General features: G+C 35.2%; 1 protein-coding gene across 3 annotated transcripts in view; it reads right to left on the reverse strand.

Moving 5' to 3' along the window:
• The window catches only part of STS (steroid sulfatase), a 105,709-nt gene that overhangs the window by 20,635 nt on the left and 63,970 nt on the right, over window positions 1–21,104 (reverse strand). For all 3 annotated transcript variants that reach the window (XM_039714446.1, XM_039714447.1, XM_039714448.1), the window contains 3 exons: window positions 18,133–18,270; window positions 11,095–11,254; window positions 8,382–8,503 (listed from right to left, as the gene is read on the reverse strand). In XM_039714446.1, coding sequence (XP_039570380.1) covers window positions 8,382–8,503; window positions 11,095–11,254; window positions 18,133–18,270 — 420 coding nt within the window. The remainder of the gene's footprint in view (window positions 1–8,381; window positions 8,504–11,094; window positions 11,255–18,132; window positions 18,271–21,104) is intronic.

Consider the following 21,104-nt stretch of genomic DNA (forward strand, 5'->3'; position numbering starts at 1 on the left):
CCAAACCCATGTGAATCAACTAAAACCTTCAAAAATTTCAATTCTGTAGAGGTGGAGTAGAGAATTCAAAGTGGAATTATCAACAACACAGTAATCAAGACATTGGTTTTGAGTCCACGCTATAAAGCTTTGGGGCTAAGCAGTTTTGCTGTCAAGAATATGAACTAATGCTAAGGTAACTATAAGCTTTTAGGACTGAGATACAGTCTCTATTTGTCACCAAACAGGACTATACAGAAAGATAAGGTTTTCAGATGGAATAACTGCCTGTAAATATCTTATGGCATTGAAGACAGCCCAGATAATATAATTAAGTTAATCTTGAAGACTGTATGGAGCCTTGAAGACCCTACTCACTAAGCAAGTGAGATGATTGAGAATCTTGCTTCTGTGATATAATACCATTTAAAAATTAATGTTCAACAGACAGGTAACAGGTTGTACATGAAAAATTAGCACACACTTGGTAATGACAAAATTATCTTAGGGATGACTAATATTTCTTAATACTAAAAGGGTCACCCTTTCTTTATTGCATTAGTGCTAATTCTAAGTACTAAATTTTCATTATCTTTATTGAGGTTTTATAGTCTTGTTGACTTTTAATGTTGTGAGCGAACCATGATTTCTAACTTCCTCCTTGTACTGTGAATGCTAGAAACCTATTTTGCTTTAAAATGTCAGTATTGAAGATGACTGAGTAATTGAGTCTCAGAAACATTCACCTTAGAGTCCCACAACCATAAGACCATAAAATTCTCCTGAATATGAATGAACTGTATCTGAAGAATTATTTTCAATAAATTTGGGATTAAAACTTTGAATAAATGTGAAAAATGTCACAATGTGCAGGAACCTATTCTATACTATTTCACCTAATTTGCTTTTCTACTAGGAGGTCATTGAAAGAACTATGATAAAAAACTACAGGTGAAATGTAGACTCTTTCAGTTTCAAAAACTTTCATACAAATCCACTACAAAATTTCTGTGCTAAGGATGACATAACAAGTAACAAGATATAGAAATATGGTATTTTGCTGTGGGCTTTTTTCCTCCTTACTTTTAAGTTTACTATAAATGCCTTAAGAAAAGATACTTGAAAAATTCAATGTGTTACATACCCTCTGATATTTTGAGACCACATAAAATGGTCTGAAAGCAACAAAAAGACAACTCTTTGTACTGAGATTTGATCAGTTTCACATCTGAGAAACTGAGATCTGAGGCTGAGAACAGTTTCACTGATTACTGAGTAATTCTGCTTGTGGTTTCTGTCCAAAGAACTGATCAGAACTTAAATTTAGAAGCAATTACGTGGTACAGAGTGCACATCCACAGATTGCACACTGGCCTCCACCATAGTATTGCCCAAGTCACCTAGCCTGCAAACATTCACTGTTTTCTTCTACATTTATTTCTCGTTTATTTGCCTTTCATGGCAAGGTCTTTTTATGCCATACTGAGAAGTCACTTCACTATTGATAGTCAAGTTTCCAGGGAATTTCTCTAATAAATATATGGTTTACTTTATTTTCTAGGAGTAATAATATGAGGTTAGAGGCTGTGGCACACAGAACACTCCACGTGGGTTGTGCATGCATTAACTACTTCCCTTGAAGAACATTGCCTAAGACAACATATGCCATTTGAATCCGACTTTAAAATTAGGATGAATCAGCGCTATGTTCTGAATGTAACATGCAAAATGCTGCAGGCTCAAATCCAACATTGAGCTGAAGATATTTTTGGAAGTGTAATGCTCCAGATATTGTTAAAGACTCACTTTTAATGTTACTTGGAATACTGAAATTAATTTTTGAAAGTTGCAGCGCATTTTTACCTGGTCTTTTATGTGGCTGTTGTTTTGACTACTGCTAAATTTATAAATAAATACAAATATATCGGACAGTTGCTCTAACTCAGATATGTTTTTCTATTTAAGTGTTAGCTATGGAGTATACAGAAAAAAATCTGTTAAAATTTATCTTTTGTACATGTCACAAGTGCACAACAAAATATCTGTCAGGAAACCATTAAAGCTGAAGTTTAAATAGCACTGAAGTATCTACTTTAAATGCCTTTGCCTTTATATGATCACTGAAATTTGTCAACCTCTTTTAGTGTTCACTAAAAACATTGCTAATTTAGGTCAATATATTTTGACTTCAATAGACCAGTATGTTGCAGTTTCTATTTTTGTACAAAGAAAAAGCATTCTGATATGATCACTGAAAGTCTGTCTGTATCATGCACTGTCAAGGGACATTTACCGTGGTCCTTCACTGGGGGAACAGCCCTCTAAGACAAAAATGTTCCTCATTAAATTTTACTATAACTAAAGAAAAAGTCCATTCTTTCTAGCTAGCAATCTAGAATTTTTGTGACAATAGGAAAGTTTTACTCCTTTAAATGCTTATTTTTTTCAGTTTTATCCTTTCTCATGTGTTATTTTCTGAGAAAAGATACAAGGTTGGTGTGATAAAAGATGTGATTTAAAAAAATGTTTCTTTGTAAGGAAACAAAATGTTTCCTTGACAACAGTGGAAGTCACATGGTAGTATCTCTCCTTTGAAGATGTTGTGCAAAAGATGACATTTCTGGATCAAGCTTCTATTAAATTTACCTTCCTTTGTACTGTTAAGCAATGAAAGCAACTGTAACTGCTGGCATTCTCAGGGTCAATGTGAGTCTTTACTAATCTGTAACAAAATCTTCTAAGTCCTTTGTTCCCCACAGAGAAGGCAAATAAACCGTAAATGGAAAAACCTCCTCAGGGAAGCAAGTAAAAGGAGTAGGAAAAAGTTAGGCAAGGGTATGGGTTCTGCCAATGGGTCTTCTGTGTATGACAAGCACATCCCACATCTCACAAATGAAACTGCTGTAGCATTTGTTCACCCTATGGTAAAGAACACACTGAAAAATTTCCTCTGTTATTACAAAGAAAGTAATAAAAAAGAAGCTTATGAGGCTTTAGAGAATGCATGATTTGAAATTTCTAGTTTATGTTCAGAAAGTAGAAGTAATATGAAGACAGATCTTTAAAATATCAAATACTTGGGAAATACTTTCTAATTCTGAGCAAAGTGGAGTGTTCATTTACTTTGTGGATGTCTGCATAATTATATTTCTTAGCTGCATTAAGACCAAACAAGGAAGGACAGGCATTTACAAACAAGTGTTTTGGCATCACATAACACTCCAAAATTTCCCTTATATACATATTAATGCATTTCTGTTTGCTAGAGACAACCACTAGATTCACCTACCCTCACACTGAGAACTTGACTGCAAAGAAAACATTTCAGACTGGTTCCAGAGCTTTGTAGAAGCTTTCCAGTTTCTGTTACTTGTCTAAACTCCAAATCCTGTGTTTTTCCTCTGATTACAATATTGTGCTCACAAGACAATGTTTTAAGCATATGAATTAATTTTACAGTTTTTGACTATTAACACTGAATGTGATATTACAAAAAATTAAGCTAAGAATAGCACCATAAATAATGCAAGCACCCTTAGTTTATAAGGTAACCCTTACTACCCTTTAAGGCATGAATAACACTGGGCTTTTGAGAGGTAAGGAAAAGTGAAAAGGGATTCCTCATATCTAATTTCTTCAGAAACAGGCCTATTTTAACTCAATTTCACAAGAAAGGTTGTGCCAGTTGTTACAAAATGACCTTTCTGAGCAGATTTTTATGCTTTCTCCTCTCTTTATTATGACTCCAGTGTCTTTAGTCAAACTAAATCTGGAGGAATCTCTTTAAAAACCCAAAACAATATTCTGGTAAATTTATCCTATATATTTTGTCTGAAAACTGCAAACCAAAATATTTCTCTCTCATTTACTTTTTATATGTTTTTCACCTTCAATTTTTACAACTGAAAATATAGGAAAAGGCTAAATTCATGACTAGGAAGGGCCTATAACCCCTAGCCATAGAACAAAATATGTCTCCTGAAATACTGTTGGATGCTGGAGAATATTGCAACAGCCAGGAATCAGAATAGCTTTGAATGCTGTGATACTACAGAGAGAAACCCTCATTGGTGAATTTGACTGAAAAAAATCAGTAATTAAGGTAGTTCACAACATTTAAGAAAGCCAATATAAACACTAATTGAAATGTATCTTGTTTGTTAATTGAAGCAAAGTGGGAAATTTCTATATAAAGCTTTTCAGTGAATTTCTACTATCTTAAAAGTCATTATATTTGCACAATAAGCTAGTTTGGCATTGCAGTGTAGTCTGCTTCAATTGAACTTCCCATAGAAAATCTCCTTGTCTTTTGTTTACTGAATGGCATATTCCACTGAATAGCTAAATCCATTTTGAAACAGAAAAAGTGAAGTGCTGCTAGTAAAGTCACTTTAGCATTTATCAGAAACATTAGTATATTTTATCAGTAGTATGACAATACTGTGAAGATCATTATTTCTTTATAATGCACACTGCATTGCATTATATTTCTCAATATTTATTACACAGAATTATAATATATTTCTCCTTACCAAATTGAAATTTTACACACAAGCAAAACCTGAAAGATGAAGTTTCATTCAACCATAGATTTGCTGTGTATCTGATTAATCCTTCCCTTATAATTAAGTTGTCATAGCAATACATTAATACATTTTTAGTAGTACTGATTCATATGTCAGTAATATTATGGAGACAGTGTTCTTGGTAGTTTTTTAGTACTCAGTTATGCTAAATTATAAAGCTAGCAAATGCAAAAGTACTGATCAACTTGCTCAAGCAGAAGAACATGTGATCAGACTTAAAACAGGCCAAAATATCATCTGGTATACATCACAATACAAAGCAACACAAAATTTTCAGTGGCTCAGCTCAAGAAAATAAAGGCAGATCCTACATCTGTTTTATTTTCAATAAAAATGCTTAATGATTAAAACAATTATGCAATGCTTTAAAAAAAACCAACAAGGTGATTACACCATACTGGGAAGAAAGAAAATGTAGTGCTTTTTTCTAAAGGTGTTGCTTTCATATATTGGTACCTCTATGATTTACCAGGCAGCTGTGCAGAAAAAATATTGATGAGGGGAAATCACTTTACTTTTTTACATGTCTTCCTCTCTGTATTTTTCACAGATACATTAAATTACAAATATTTAAAAGCTTTCAAAATATCAGGAAATTATCCTTCAAGGACTTGGACTGTACATCTTGGCTGCTTCCCTGGCAATTTCAGCAAGTTTGACTCAATGATCCTTCCATTGAGTGGAAGGATGTGGGTCCCTTCTAACTCAGCTTATTCTGTAACTCTGTGATTCTGTGAAGTATCAGCATGCACAAGTCTGTGAGAGCAAAAGAAAATTGCCTGATATTTCATTGATTTTAAAAATTCAGAATGTGAAGAATTATGTGCCTTATTTTCTATCATGAGGTAAAATGTGAGTCAAAGTGACATGAAGAAAAAATGGTGTTAGCTTATTTCTGTGGCTGAGAAAGAAAAAGAAAAGAAAAAAACCCCAAGAGATTATTTTCCTCACAACTCTTTAGAAAGCATAAAGTTTAAATTCTGCAGACTTTTTTGAGAAGATCATTGCATAGCACATATCCTCTAAAAGCTCCTTCAAAGGACTGATCAAGGGGAAAGTACATTGTGAATGCAATAACTGACCTTACTAATATAACTTAATGAAGATGTGTATTGATTTGGTTATGAGGAACTCTTACCCTCTAAATGTATAAATGCAAAATGGTAATTGTTCACTCTGATGTTTCTGACCTTCCCTGAATGATGTGAGAAACATGCCTGCTTAAGTCAGACTAGAATCTTGCAAGCAAGTTTGGATGCGCAACTACCAAAAATTTAACGTATACTACGTTTGCCTTTTCTGTATATATAAGTAAGAGTCAAAAATTAAACCAAAAAAAAGGAGGTCTGGACTGAAACACAGTGAATATCTAATAATGACAAAGATGGAGTTACTAAGGGAACTGTGGGGTGATGGAATTAAAAAGGGACCAAATAGTTAAGCAAAATTTAGCTGAGGTTTTCCTGAGGATCAAAGCTAATACTACACTTTGAGCATCTAGAAAAAATAGTGGAATAGGCAAGCTGTCACTGATATGCAAATTGAGACTTCCCAGAAAATAGATATAGTAAGAAATCTCATTATAGATGCATTAATAAGTGCATATACACAGTATATGTACCATTACCTTGTACCTTAATCAATAAATACATACATCACATTTTCCTTAACTGTTGTAAACTTTCTCTTCTAAGCTGTTATTGCTTTGTTCTTCAAAAAGCGCATCTTTGAAATTAATAGAAATTACATGTTTAATGAAGGAATGAGCAGTCTAGTTGGTCATTTGGGTGAGGGCCCATTACCAGAGAAGTGCAGAAGATGCTGCACATGGTGTGAAGCCCTCACAGAGGACTGGTACATAAGACAATAGAGAGGAATACCTGGCTATTGTCTACTCTCACTACAATGTGAGCTGACAAGGCAGAATACCAAAAAGCCCTTTGTGCTTGTTTTGTCTGCAATAGAGCCAGTTTTCTTCACAATAGCTAATATGGGGCTGTGCTCCACATTTGTGCTGAAAACAGTTTTTATAATGGGGATGTTTTATTTATTACTGAGCAGACAAGCTCTTCTGCCTCTCCCCACACCCTACCAGTGAGTAGGCTGGGGTTGCACAAGAAGCATTTTATGGGACCACTGCTGGGACAGCTGACCCCAGCTGACCCAAGGCATATTCAAGACCAAATGACATCATGTTCAGCACAGAAAGCTGCAGAAATAAGAAGGAAGGGAGGATATTCAGTGATGACATTTGTTTTCCCAAGTCACAACTATGTGTGATGGAGCCCAGCTTTCCTGGAGATGGCTGAACATTTCCCTGTTAATGGGAAATAATGAATTAATTCCTTGTTTTGCTTAGCTGACACATGTGGCTTTTGCTTTACCTATTAAAATGTCTGTATCTCAGCTCATGAGTCTTCTCACTTCTACCTTTCCAGTTCTCTTCCCCATCACAGAAAGAGACACAGATTGGCTCCGTCAGTCTTAGTTGCTGTCTGGAATTAAACCACAACAACCTTCTGTACAAAAGCCAGCCCATAGTTATGAAAATGTTATCACCAGGTTCTGAGTGGGCTTTATCATTTGAATGCCTTGGAGAAAGGATGAATCACACTCTACATTGCTGTTGCTCATCAAGTAAATAGAGTAGACCAGCCCCCCACTGTTTCTCACATTCATTGCCCATCACATTCCCCTTCAGTGAATAATAAAGATGACCCTTTCCTCAGACAAGGGTTATATCATATTGCAAAGGTGTATGTTTGAGAAAAGCAGCTTCTCTGCCCACTTCTCTCATGATGCAGAATAACTTCCATCCAACAGCAGATACAAAATTGTTCTAGATCTGATTGCTTGGTTCTTCCTTATGATTATTGATCAAATGCAAGACATACAGGCACGGTAATGGTAAATAAATATTATATTTAATATTTTCCCTTTTCCTAGTTTAAAGTCCAAGACAGGTAGAGAGTCAGCCTACATGCGACCAAGAAGACAGAGTCTCTAAATACTTTAAGTTTGCATATTAACTATTAAACAAGCCCTTTCCCACAACATTTAAATAAATAAATAAAAATTTCTAAGCTGAAGCGTGTTTCAGATCATTATTTTGAAGCTGTAACACCAGTTATCGCTTTCAATGTCAACTGAGATGGGACAAAATGTGTGTTTAACTTCATTCAGCACTGAGATTTTTATAGAAAGGGAAATATGCCTTGGTTAATGTGGAAGGTGCTACTAGAAACAGTGAGCTGTTAGTTAAAAAAGAGCAAATCAGTGAGAAATGCTTTTTTCCTTGTCCTACAAAGTAGAATTATGTCATTCACAAAAAGCATGAAAAGGGACTCTACAATACTATATTTATTTATTGGATAATTATGACTTTGACTCATGGACTCTTCTACTTTTTGTTATCTGACTAACAAAAATGGCCAGGCTGACATCATACTTTTCCCGTTATTTGGCAAACCATCCTATTACCTGTGCATTTTTAGGACAATGTAGGAGTCAACCTTGAATACTTCATTCTGTTGCACAGACTCTCATGAAGGTTGAAAAAAAAGGATATTTTCAGATACCACAGATCTCAGTATTGCATTCATATTTAACATTAATACATAACAACAAAATAATGTCAAACAGTGAAATGGTGAATAGGAATGTAACAGCAAAGACAAAAGTGAAAGAGAAGGAAAAAGGCTAGATATTTTAAACAGCTTTTATGTTACTATAGCCCAAGGCTTCCTCCTGGTTCTTTTCAAGCTGCAATAAAAATTATATTAAATATTTAAAATGTGAACAGGCAAGTTTACTTACTGTTTCCTGGACGCCAGCGCACTGCATTTAAATATGCATTGCAGTAATGGAAGAGAAATTCATGCTTAGATTGAGTAACTTTTCCTTGAAGTAAAGGTAGCAGATCATGTCCATCAATAATCCTGAGTAAGAAAGCATTTCAAAATCAGAAAAATAACTCAAACCTCACTTTCCTAGAAGATATGATAATTCTGCTCATCTGCTGCTTAAAAAACCCCAAATCTGAATGGCCACCTCCAACTGGTCAATTCGGAGAAAAACCTTCAGGTGTTCTTCCCTTTGATTTTTACATTACCCAAGGAAACAATTTTACATTTTGCCATGATGAATAGTTCCCTCAACTCATTTTTTCATTTTTTCACTTCTGGGAAAGTGAACAGACATAGGTGAATAAATTGCTACAACACAGTCCTTCACATTCAAGTTTTTGGGAGTAGTCCAGCTGAAGTAACCCTAAAACTAGAGAAAATATGTTGTTCTGTGCTAGCATCCCCAGAAGTAGTAGTAATATCTCTGTTCAGTATATTATGTATGCCAGAATCTAAGACAGAATGGTAATTTCAAATTTGAAAATTAAATTAACTGTTTAAATATGCATTTATCAGCTACACACACACACACACACACACACACACACATATAAATATATATAAATTCTCTAAATGCTGGTGGACAATTTGATCATGCTTTGAAGGAGTCAGTCAATTTATATAAAATCTGAGTTATAAAATAAGCAAGACTTTTAGTTGTTTCCCTATATTAAACCTTTGAATTGCTGACATCAGCTGGCAGGGGAGAAATCATAGTCTGCATTTTTGACCTTGTATGAATTATAAATTTTCCAATAAGTACTATCAGAAATTACTTTTTGCTGATATAAAGATCAGCAAATAATTCATTCTCAAGGATTTTGAGCAACATCCCATAATTTTTTTTTTAAAATATATAAAAAGTTTTAAAAGGTCTATGCTGATTTTCATTACCTTTGCATACATGATCATTTCATTACCATTACGTAAAACATTTTTCACATTAGTGTAACAAGAGAGGTACTAAGTTTACTTTTTTAAATTGCATGTGATGATTGAATTCTTGTTAGCAACTGTATGCAACAGGCAGAGTAGCACTTTTCTCAAAGGATTGGCAGGAAAACTTCCTGGAATTTTGAAAGCTATCTTGTCTGATAACTGCCACCTGGCTGAATCCCTGTCTGTGGGGGTCTGTTAAAACAGTCTTTCCCACTTTCAGTTTTTCATGTTCTCTTGCCTGAATAACAGGCTCTTGTCTTGCAAGTTTTCTCATCAACAGATGCGTGTCTATTGAACACTTTCTGTTCTAGATCCTGTTGATGAGGAAAAAGGCATCTCCAGAAAAATGCTCCAGTATTCTAGCATTGCTACAGCTGCTGGATTCAGAGGAATATGTGAGACTTTTCTTTCCAATTACTAATTTCTCTTCTTTAACTAGGAGCACCTCTTCCATTCCTTTTCAACCTGCTTTCTCAGAGTGACAGAATATTAATTATATTACCTTCTCTTACTTCTCAGGAAGAATTCAGTGGAGCTATAAGAACCCAGCTGCTGGAACAAAAATACTTCAAGCTATTCTATGACCTAAGATGAAGCAGTACTTATGGCAACAGTCTAACACAGAAGAATCACAGTGGAGCAACCTACAAGTGGAAGTTACACAACTATATTTGAATTTCTATAAAGGGGATCAAAGAAAACATCAGTACTTAGTATTCACTTAAGCAATGTGAAACAAAATGCAAAAGATCTGCCACATAAAGAACAATCAGAACTTCTGAGGTTTGACAGAATTACTGCTTGTAGAGCATCTCTCAGGACCGACCTAACTAATTTTTCATGTCTTAGACTTGTCCTGCCTTGCCATTTCCTCCAAACACTCAATGAATAATCATTAGCAGAATTACTCTGCTCACCAGTGGGCTTCCCCATGTGGATTCCTGATGCTTTGTACTCAAAAGCTGTGAGTTATCAATGTGTTCAAAGCATACACATATCAACAGGTTTCTCCAGTTACTGGATTTGGATAGCAATAGCATTTAGGCAGAGGCACCTTGCCACTGAGACTGTGTATCTCACAAACAAGATAAAGTCTGGGGATGTAGCAGTGTCAGGAAAGCATCTTATGAATTGTGGAAGTCCAGTGGCTTTTCTTATCAGGATGCAAAACCCTGTATGGGATTATTTTGACTAACTTGCTGCAGATAAAAAAAAAAGACCAAACAAAATAAAAAAAAAAAACCCAAACAAAACTGTGAGAAAAGCCTAGCTGGCATTTATATGTGTTTTGTGATATTAAGCAGGTCAAGGCTAAGCTCATTAAGTTTAAAGTAATTTACACTTAAAGTTTCTTTTTCCACCAAATTCACTCATGCAGAACTTTTTTTGATACATTCATTTTTGCTTTTAGTAAGTAATTCCAAGTTTGATTTGACCGTACATTGATCCGATGGTATTCTGTTATCTTTCTGGTGCTTGGTGCTTGTTCTGTGAGTTAAGCTGTATTTACATACAACATTTCTGTAAAATATTATCAGTCTGTCAATATGAAAAAAGACAACATAATATTGCAAGTATAAAAACTAGTTTCTTTTTTACATTTTCGCCTCTATCTTAATAGATATCACCAGGACAAATAAAACACATGACATTTTCTCTAAAACAGAGATGACTACAGAGCATACCTGTCAGAGGGTAACTGTGCATCTGCAAGTTTAACTATGGTGGGAAATATATCCATGTTACTCGTTGGCTCGTCAATATAGGCACCAGCCTGTACCACTCCAGGCCAACGGAGAAGACCTGGCACACGAATACCTCCTTCCCAGTTCGTTGATTTTCCACCTGAAAAATTTAGTTTTGTTTGCTGAGAAATCAATTTATTCTTTGATAAAGCCACCCCATATGATTCAGTTTCCAAATATTAAACATTGTCTATCTAGACTCTTTCCATTAGGCAAATTTGTCCTGTTCTTAATTTTCTAACTTCTGTAGTACTTTCTCATAGTAAATTTACTAATATGTATTTGACAGGGCTTATAAAATGCATTAAATTACACCAAAAAAAAGTAGTTGTAGAAGATCAAAAAAGCACTTCACTGGAATCTTCACATAGGAATTGGCCTAGATAGTGTCGCCCATAGATATGTGAACCTATAACCAAAAAAAAACAAACAAAAAAAGAGCTATACTTAGATGTTTATTAAAAATGGTGCTTAATGACTTTATATAGAAGAAAGTACTAACTTAAGTATGTTACTGAATTCTCCAATTCATTGCATTAGAAAGAAATTCACTTCAGTGATGATAACTGTCAGGATACTGTGAAGCACTTTTTATGTTCTAAACCAAAACAATTGCATCAAACGCATTATCAACTGATTGCATTCAACAGTGACTTGCAGTCATTTACTGTTTCTGCAAGATCAATCACTGCTGAGTCCTCCCAATACTTTTTGCAGAAGGGCAATGGATTTATTCTCTGACAGCTTGTTCACCATTACTGAATAAATAATTGACACGGCTCTGTATGAAGAGGCATCACAAATGCTATTACCAATGTCCTGCACAGTTGTGACTATGCAGAACACTTCAGGGTGAGCTTTGAAATTAATATCATATGAAAAAGAAACCTCTGTTAAACAGATGGGTTTTGGATATGGTTAAACATGGTCAGGGCTATTTGGAAATAAATTGAGATTATTTTATACAATTTAAGTGTCTGGAAAAGCAGAAATGTATAGGTTGGACTTCTGCCATTAAATGAACCAAACAGCAATTCATGGTCAAGGCAAAACTACTACATGACTATTTTTATCCTGTATCTCCCTTTTTCAAGTTAAAAAAAAAGAAAATAAAAGAAAAATATTATTACAATATATTATTTCTAAAGTACTGTTTCCTCAGCATCTTAAACACCCAAAATCCCTCATAGATGTCAATACCTTTGGTATTGACCCCAGACCTTGTTATACATGCTGTCTATTTTACTGACTTCTTGATGATCTTTTCCATTTCAGCAAAGGGGGTTCAGAATTGACCTGGTTTTCTACAGGATTTTCACTGTTTGTAAAGGTAAGTAGTAACTGCAAGACAGACAACTCTTTTTTGTACAAATTTACGTTTTTCTTTTCTTGTAACTGGAGGACCATTAGCTCATGATTCTTTGTTTTGTCCAATTTTTGCTTATTTTTTTCATGGGCTTTATCAGAACTCATAATAGTCAGGGACACATCTAGTCTGACATCAGAAAAGTCAGACTTTTTATTATTCAGCCTTATGTCGGGCAACAATATTTGCTTAAGGTTTTTTTCAAAATGGTGTCAAGATCAGATCTCTACTGGATTGTCTGTCTTCTAGAACACTTAAAAGTTTACTGTCATTGCTGAGTTAAATGTAATTCCATTCTCATGATGAAGTGTGTGGCTACCTACTCAAGAATGAGATGTATGTCGTATTTTCATTTACATTTGAGTAAAATATTATTTTCAAAACACAGCTCTAAAGAAAATGCAGATTTAAGTTCATCAAATGCTATTTGGTGAGATGCAGAACACTTGTCATCAGCAGAAAGTGCTCACCCAAAAGAATGTTGATCCGTTGTTAAAGTTGTTGGGTGAAATCAGTGTAGATGTTAATAGGCTGTGTCCATCTTCTGTAGAAAAGATGACTCTACCCCTGTACAACAGCCATTAAGTTTTTTAAAGTTCAGTGGGAATTAGGTGTTACAGTGTAGGAAAGATTAATAACCTGACTGAGCTATGGTGCACAGAAAACCCTACTTGTTTATCCAGTCCCACTGAGTGGGAACTGGATAACCCAAATAAAAATACAAGCATAAGGCCATAAAATTACAGATATCCTCAAATGAACATAATTTTAGTTAACAGATACACAGGTGATTTAGTTCATAAGCTAGATCCTAATTCTGTGTATGCATGACAGCAGCTTTATGGCTGAAGGGGACAAACAGACGGACAACACTATGGGTGGATCTATACCTTAGGTCGCTTTAGGTATGATGTTTCTTTTATTTCTGTATGCCTGTCTGAACCAAGTAAGAGATGGATGTTTATATAAAGTCTTGTTATACTGTTAACTACTGTATAATCTGAAGACAGAGAAATTTCAAAGTGGTAAATCTGATTCTCACACATGTTGCAATTCTTAAAACCTAGATATTGGGTCACTTTCACAGCTCTTAGGTTCACAGTACAATTTTCTTGAATCAGCAGAAAAGGACAGAAAAATTGCACATTACCCAAGTACAAAGGAACACTACACAAACTCTGATGCCCTGCTGTAAGGCAGTAAAAGCAAAATGGATTCCACAGTAGGGCTTTCTCCTTACTTATGTCTATGAAGAAGTGACTGCTGTTTTCCTTTCAAAAGGCTAATTGGAGCATAATTTTTTTTATGTCTCTGGAGACTGGGAATAGCAGGGAATCAGGACAGGAATTACAGGTCATTGTAGAAGACTGTCTTCTATTATCTCTGCTTACATGGTGTTCATTTTTGTTAGAAATGTACTTAGTGACTGCAGGTGCTTAATGCCATTACAAGATTACAAATCCCTGGACATTTATCATCTTTAAAACTCTAGCTGTTAAACTTTAAGATATCTTCATTCTTTTTCCCTTAAAAAAAATCAAGGTTTTACTACTGATACTTGAAATATGTAGGAAACATATAAATGGCTAAAAAAAAATTTTAAATAATCCAGAAAATATTATTTTGAAACAAAATCTCTTGATATTTAAGGACATGGCTCATTAGTTTTGTGTTTTTCTCAGACTTGACAACATTGAAACAGAGAAAAGACTGAAACCAACTAGCCTGTATGCCTTGCAAAATCTAGAGCAAACTACCTTTTTTTTTTTTTTTCCTCTTAAAGTCTTTTAAAAATGTTTTTAAAACAGCACAAAACACATGAGGCTGTATGTTCCTGCTTAGCCATCTACGCTTTCTGAGTAGTTGTGCCTTTCAGTGTTATATTGAACAATAGCCTACATTCACCTTTCCTGAAAAATCTGCAGGAGCAGGCATAATACAGACATAACTCTCTGCGGTCATCCACAACATGATGTCAAATTTCCATTTTAACCTCATTTCAAATCTTAGCTAAAAGAATATATTTTTCCCCCCCTCTGGTTTAAATTGACTGCTATTACCTAACTCTGGCAATACAGCTTTTACAAAGGATAATATATAAAGGGGAACTCTGCAGTAAATCTCTATTAACAATATGAATGAAGAATTATGAAAACTATTTGAAACAACTTTCTTAAATCACCTGGATTATAACCATACTACACTTTCTTTCTTTTAAAAACAAAGCTTTAAAAACAAAGCTTCAAATTTATTCTCTTGAATGATAGATATACACAACATTAATTATTCTACCCATCTATACCTGACTTAATGCCACAAATATCAACAATCAAGACTGGTTACTGTTGCTTACTTTATAAAATGTCGAACGAAAATTTATTTTCAATGACAAGCTTACTCTTACTGATTTTTAACTTGTTTCATGTACTGTTTTTGTTAATTTTCTTTATGTTAATCTGAGCTATTCTTGTACAGCTGAATGAAATAGACATGCTTATTTTGATGTTTTTCATCTAACATTTCCTCCAATCAAACAACATGATCTCTGAGGATAATTTTTATTTCCAAAGTTACAAGATAGGTGGATTATTTAAAAATATGGATCACTTCAGAGACTTTTTAAAAATACAGTATGTTTGAAAAAAAAGTCAACTACTGTTTTCTTTCAAGTCAAAACTAAACTCCAACAAATATCACTAGATTTGCCACAGCACGATTCCTGGGGTCAAAGTAATGGTCAGCTTGATTTCCCTGTGGCTTACAGGAAGGAAAAGATTTACTAATAGCTTCAAAAAACCCTGCTGAACTAACTTATCATTGCAGTACATAAACTTCTTTTACAGTAATACATTAAAAAAATTAGTTATTAATTTCTTGTTTTGGTCTCACAAATTTGTAGTAGATTTAAAAAAAAAAAAGAAAAAGGCCAGTAGAAAGAGATTTTGATCCATCATTTCAGTATTACTATATAATGTCTTTTGAAAAGGAATACTGCAGAAATAAACCAGACTGTGCATGACAGCAACTGGTTAGCTCTGGTTTCTAACTATCCAAATTTATGGTGGACTGTTTGTAGTTAGGATCCAGAGTAATAAAACCTTCAAACAGCAATTTCCCCTTTTTGCATTGTTTTGCAGCACTAGCTTAACTCTCCAAACCCCTCTTAAATTTTATTATTGGTGCTTATTTGGCTAGGTATCAAGAGAAATTAGTGAGCTAGAATTGTGGAGATTGGTTAAGAGCTTTTGATTTTAGGGCAGAAGCAATTATTGCTGAGCATACTGCTCCAGCTCTGACAAGAGGGTTAAGTGCCTTGATTCATATTTGCATTCATACAGCACTCAGAGACAAAAAGATAAGTAGTGGAGATTGACGAGCTGAGACAGGGAGGGAGAAAGGATGTGTGTGTCTCACAGGTTTTTAAACTACACACCAAAGGAAGCAAATTCCTGGTGTGTGGACACATAAGGGCAAGCAGCATAAAGATTGTCCTTCTGCTTTTTTAGGCACATTGCTAGTCTTGGGGCTTCATAGGTCTGTTGCTCATTATCTCTGACAGAGATGTACAGATGCTTTTCATTACATATGAGTTTTAATATGAATAAATTCCTCCATATGAAAATTGCTAGTTATGCAATTAATTGATAATTTTTACCTCAGTCCTTTTCAAAATGATGCATAATATACCTGTTAAATTAAGGACTTATTTTGAGATGGAGGAAGTGTAATGTAAAGCAGAATTAATTGTATTTTAAAATGTTAAAACTGATTGAATAGGACTTTTATTTTCTTTTTATTTTATTAAGAATATTTCTCATTAAATAATAATTTTGTTTCTTATATTGTGATTATTTTCTAACCCACTTGTCAGCACAGCAGAGGTGTTAACTGCAAACTACACAATTTTTCCTTTTTTTAAAAAAGAAGCCCCATTAATATGCAACTAAACCTATGAAACAGACTTTTTTCTTAATCCAGGTAAGATCTATTTCAAGTTTTTCTCTGCACTGTAAGTATGAATACAAAATTTTGCAAGGCTTGAGAGAAAGACTCCATTTAATCAAAGTTCTTCAAGAAGACATATTCCCAAGTGTATTTTTTTCCTTCCTTATAATTTATCCTGTACCTTATGTCTGGCACTCTAGAAGGCAAATATTTTTTAGAGCTTCTAAAACACCTCAGGCTGTGCCTACGGCTACAGATATGTAACCATATGGTTCCTTAATTACTTAAATCACTATGCAAGGCCTATGTGCTAACGTTCAAGATACATTTCACTCTGGTGTTAGCCCAAGGGGACCCATATGATAGACAGACCACATCACTTTGGCATTCCTTGTTTTTCTTGTGTAGCATTTTCTTTGAAGCTCTCTTAAAATGTAAGGGTCATTTCTGAAACAGATACCTACCGATTAAAAACTGTGGGGTCCTTTTGCTTGAAAACCTCTGTATGGTTATTGCTTACTCTATATGCCTGAATTTTTTCCTTTTTGAAGTTTGGCAGCTGATATAAATCTGGCAAGAGTGGAAAATTGTGTTCCCTTTCAAAGGGACTTTGATAGGCTTGGAGAAATGGGCCAAAAGGGACCCTATTAAGTTCAGCAAAGGAAATATCAAGTCCTGAATCTTCACAGCAGCAACCTCTAGCAAAGCAAAGGCTGGAGAGTAACTGGCTGGAAAGCAGCTCTGCAGAGAGGGACTGGAGGTTTCTAATGAGCAACCAGCTGAACACGAGACAGCAATGTGCCCTTCTGGCAACGAAGGACAACATCACTCTGCACTGCATTAGGAAGAACACTTCTGGCCAGTCCTGCCCTCTGCTCAGCACTGGTGAGATGTGCCTGAAGCACTGGGTCCAGGTGCAGAGCTCCCCAGTACAAGGTACATGGGCATGCTGGAAGGAGTTCAAACAAAGGTGATGGATGATTAAGCAACTAGAGAATTCAACATATGAGGAGAGGCCAAGAGAGATGCTCATCCTGGAGAAGAAACACTTACCAGGATCTTATCCATCAGTAGGGATTGCATGGATTTATCTGAGTAAAGAGGACAGAGCTAGACTCTTTTCAGTGGGGGGCCACTGACAGGACAAGAGGCAATGGGCTCAAACTAAACCACAGAAAACTCCATTTTAACATAAGGAAAAGTTGGGGTTTTTTAATGGTGAGTGTGATCAAACACTAGAGAAAATTGCCCAAAGAGGCTAAGAAGTTTCCATCACTGGAGATTTTCATAACTTGACTGGATACAATCCTGAACAATGTGCAATAGCTAACCCTGCTCTGCAGGGGCTGGGACTGCAGAACTTGGGAGATGCCTTCCAGGCTCAACTACTCAATCCAAGATTGCTGGATTTCTTTGATCTTGACCCCTGAAATAGGAGTGGAAAACAAATTACACAGCCTCTACCTAGTGAAAGAATGAAAAGAAATTAGTCTCTCATAAAGAAACAAGAAGACTCATTGAATTTCATTAAAAAGAATAAAAACATTCTTATTTTATTTTTAATAGATCAAAGATTTGACTTTGGCCACATAGAACATATCATTTTGGTGCAAACACAAGGAGATGTTTTTTCTTGCATTTTTCAAGAACAATCAAAGAATATTCACCTTTATATATGCCATTATATCCTCCATGGACTTCTCCAGCACTGGAGATTTCTTCAACATGAGCCCCTTGGTCAGATGTAAAGTATACAAGAGTTTTGTCACTCAGATTATACTTCTCCAGCACATCCAGAACTTGCCCTAGGTAAAAAAAAAAAAAAAAAGAAACAAAGGACAGCTTTAAGAATCACAGAACGAACTAGGCGAACTAGTAGGCTGGAAAAGACCTTTGAAATCATCAAGTCCAACCTATGACCAACCTAACACTTCCTCATCAACTAAACCATGGCACTGAGTACCATGTCCAGTCTGTTTTTTAAACACGTCCAAGGATGGTGACTTCACCATCTCCCTGGCCAGACAATTCCCGTGCTCAATACCTCTTTCAGTGAAAAAATATTTTCTGGTGTCTAACCTAAACTTGCCCTGGTGCAGTTTAAGACTGTGTCCTCTTGTTTTGTCAGCTGTTGCCTGGAAAAAGAGACCAACCCCCACCTGACTACAATCACCTTTCAGGGAGTTGCAGAGAGTCATGAGTCACCCCTGTGTCTCCTGTTTTCCAGGCTAAACAACCCCAGCTCCCTCAACTGTTCTTGACAGGGCTTGTGTTCCAAGCCCTTCACCAGCCTTGTTGGCCTTCTCTGGATGCTGGGGACTTTAAATTACTTTTTCATTAGCCTTAGCACATATAAATATTTGTGTCCTTATGCCTTTTTGAGACCTCTTTTCACATAAACTGTCTTATACTCAGCAATTGGCACATACAGCACACAGTAGGGCACAACCACAGAGGGATCGTAGCAATCGGGACCATGACACAGCTGCTGCAGGGTTTCTTGGAGTACAGCATGAGAGGAATTGTGAACATCAGAGAAAAGGGCTAATCCACAGAGAGCAAGTGACTTTTGGAAAGAGTTGCTCTCAATCAAGGAAATCCCTTAGCCAGAAGATTCAAGTCACTGAGGACATTTAGTTACACTGAGGAAAGAGTCTCAGCATGCAGAGTAGATCTCACAGCTCAGGGGTAAAGCCTTGCTGCTTAGCAACATAGGAGGCAGCATGGCAAAAATCTCAGTGCGAGTATTAGAGTAAGACAAAAAAAAAAAGTAAGAGAATGCATGTAGCACCTTTAAAATATGCATGGTTTCATTATCAAATCTAATAATTAGCCCTTAATATCTCATCATATGGAACTCAACTAAACTCAAAATGTGCAAGGTAATAAACATACCCAAGTGCACATATTTAAAAGAAGTATCCACAGGGATATGTCTTGCACCTCTTAGGCACCATGGGCTCATGTTTCATTTTTACAAAGTGCTCCTCACTCTACTTTGGCTCTGTGGAGGGCCTTGCAGTTATAGAAATTACACTGAAACCTATTTAGACTGAATTCTTTAAAGTGTGTTTCTGTATAAATGAGAGTGAAGCTTCTCTTTGGAACTTGCTCCAGTGAATTTTATACTGATTAGGAATCTAAAATTATTGGTCCTGGAAAACGACCAAAGCTTAAGAATATAATTCTTCACATCAGCCTGACAATGAACTTATCCTTTAGGGATCTCAGAACATAATAAAGATAATTCTGTCTTCACAACCATTTTATCTTTATTCTTTTACTTATGCATCCAAGAATGGTCCAATTTGAATGTTAATTTTGATTTGCTAACCTGACCACTAAGAATTAATTTATCATCTGATGCCCAATTATTGTGTCAAAGAGGATGAGATAAGAACTTTGAAATACAGAGCCTTCTAAATGGTTTTCAGATCACTGTTTCTGTTGCTATGCTCTTTTTCTGGATAAGAAGTAATTACCTTACTTTATTGCTACTATTTCCAGTTGCCTCTTAATGCTATATAATTTTAAAGCTGTATTTTTAAAATGGTTGACTGTCTTAATTTTTCAAATGATTGGGTCAAGAATAAAGGACCATCAGCTGCTAAATTTAAGTAGATACCTGTTGGTCTTGTTTGTAAAGTAGGAGCAAAAAAGAAATGTAAGAGTAGGAGAATTTGTTTATGTAAATTTTGAAGCCTCGTGGGAGTTGAAATTTCCCAACAGAGCTGAGAAAATCTGTTACAAAGGCTGACATTTTAAAGCTTGTGGGTTGAGGGAAAATCATGCAGATCCATCTGACAAGCCATGCGCTTGCTGCATGAGGTGGATGGACTTAGTGCCAGAAAAGAACGAGGCAATTTCCCATTGGCTTCTGAAACTGTTTGGAGAATGTACGTGCTAAGTGATTACAATATCTCTTGGAAATGTGTCAACGATAATAAAAAACATAGAGTACAAAGATAAATTAGTAAATTATAGGTAGGTATTCAGCCACATGACCTTCAGAGTTCCCTTCCAATCTACATCAAGCTATGGTTTTATGATACAATGACAATAAATAGTACTGTGCAAAGAAATATATGTGCAGTAATACACAACAATATTTTTTACACATACATCATGTTCATGATGAAATTGAATTTCCAAATTAATCTTGTATATAAACCAAAATGAAAATAAAATGAGAATGGCACTCAGTATATAACATTAAATGATCTCTGGTGATCAAAGGCATTGGCAATCATTCAATAATGACCACTTTGATTTACCAACTAATTTGGGAACATATGAGAAGCAATGAAAATTGTCTCACTATCACAGATAATTAAACTTAAAATTAAAAATTAATATTAAAATTAAATGTAAGACATTATAATGATTTTTTTTAATGAGGTTGAGTAACTCAGCTTGCTCTGAAGAAAATATTAAATTCTGACACTCAAACATGTCCCATTTTATAAAAATCCCAGTCATATAAAATGTATAGAAATTCTCATCCATTGTTAAACTCAATGGTAAAACTTCCATTTCCTTTAAAAGGATTTTGAAACACAGAGGATTGCCTACATTAGGTTTAACTAATGAATGCTAAAATGAGAATTTATCTTAGCAGCAACATTTTCAGTACAGATGG

The sequence above is a fragment of the Passer montanus genome, unplaced genomic scaffold (genome assembly GCF_014805655.1).
Source record: "Passer montanus isolate IOZ18808 unplaced genomic scaffold, ASM1480565v1 scaffold3, whole genome shotgun sequence".
NCBI classification, from domain to species: Eukaryota; Metazoa; Chordata; class Aves; order Passeriformes; family Passeridae; genus Passer; species Passer montanus.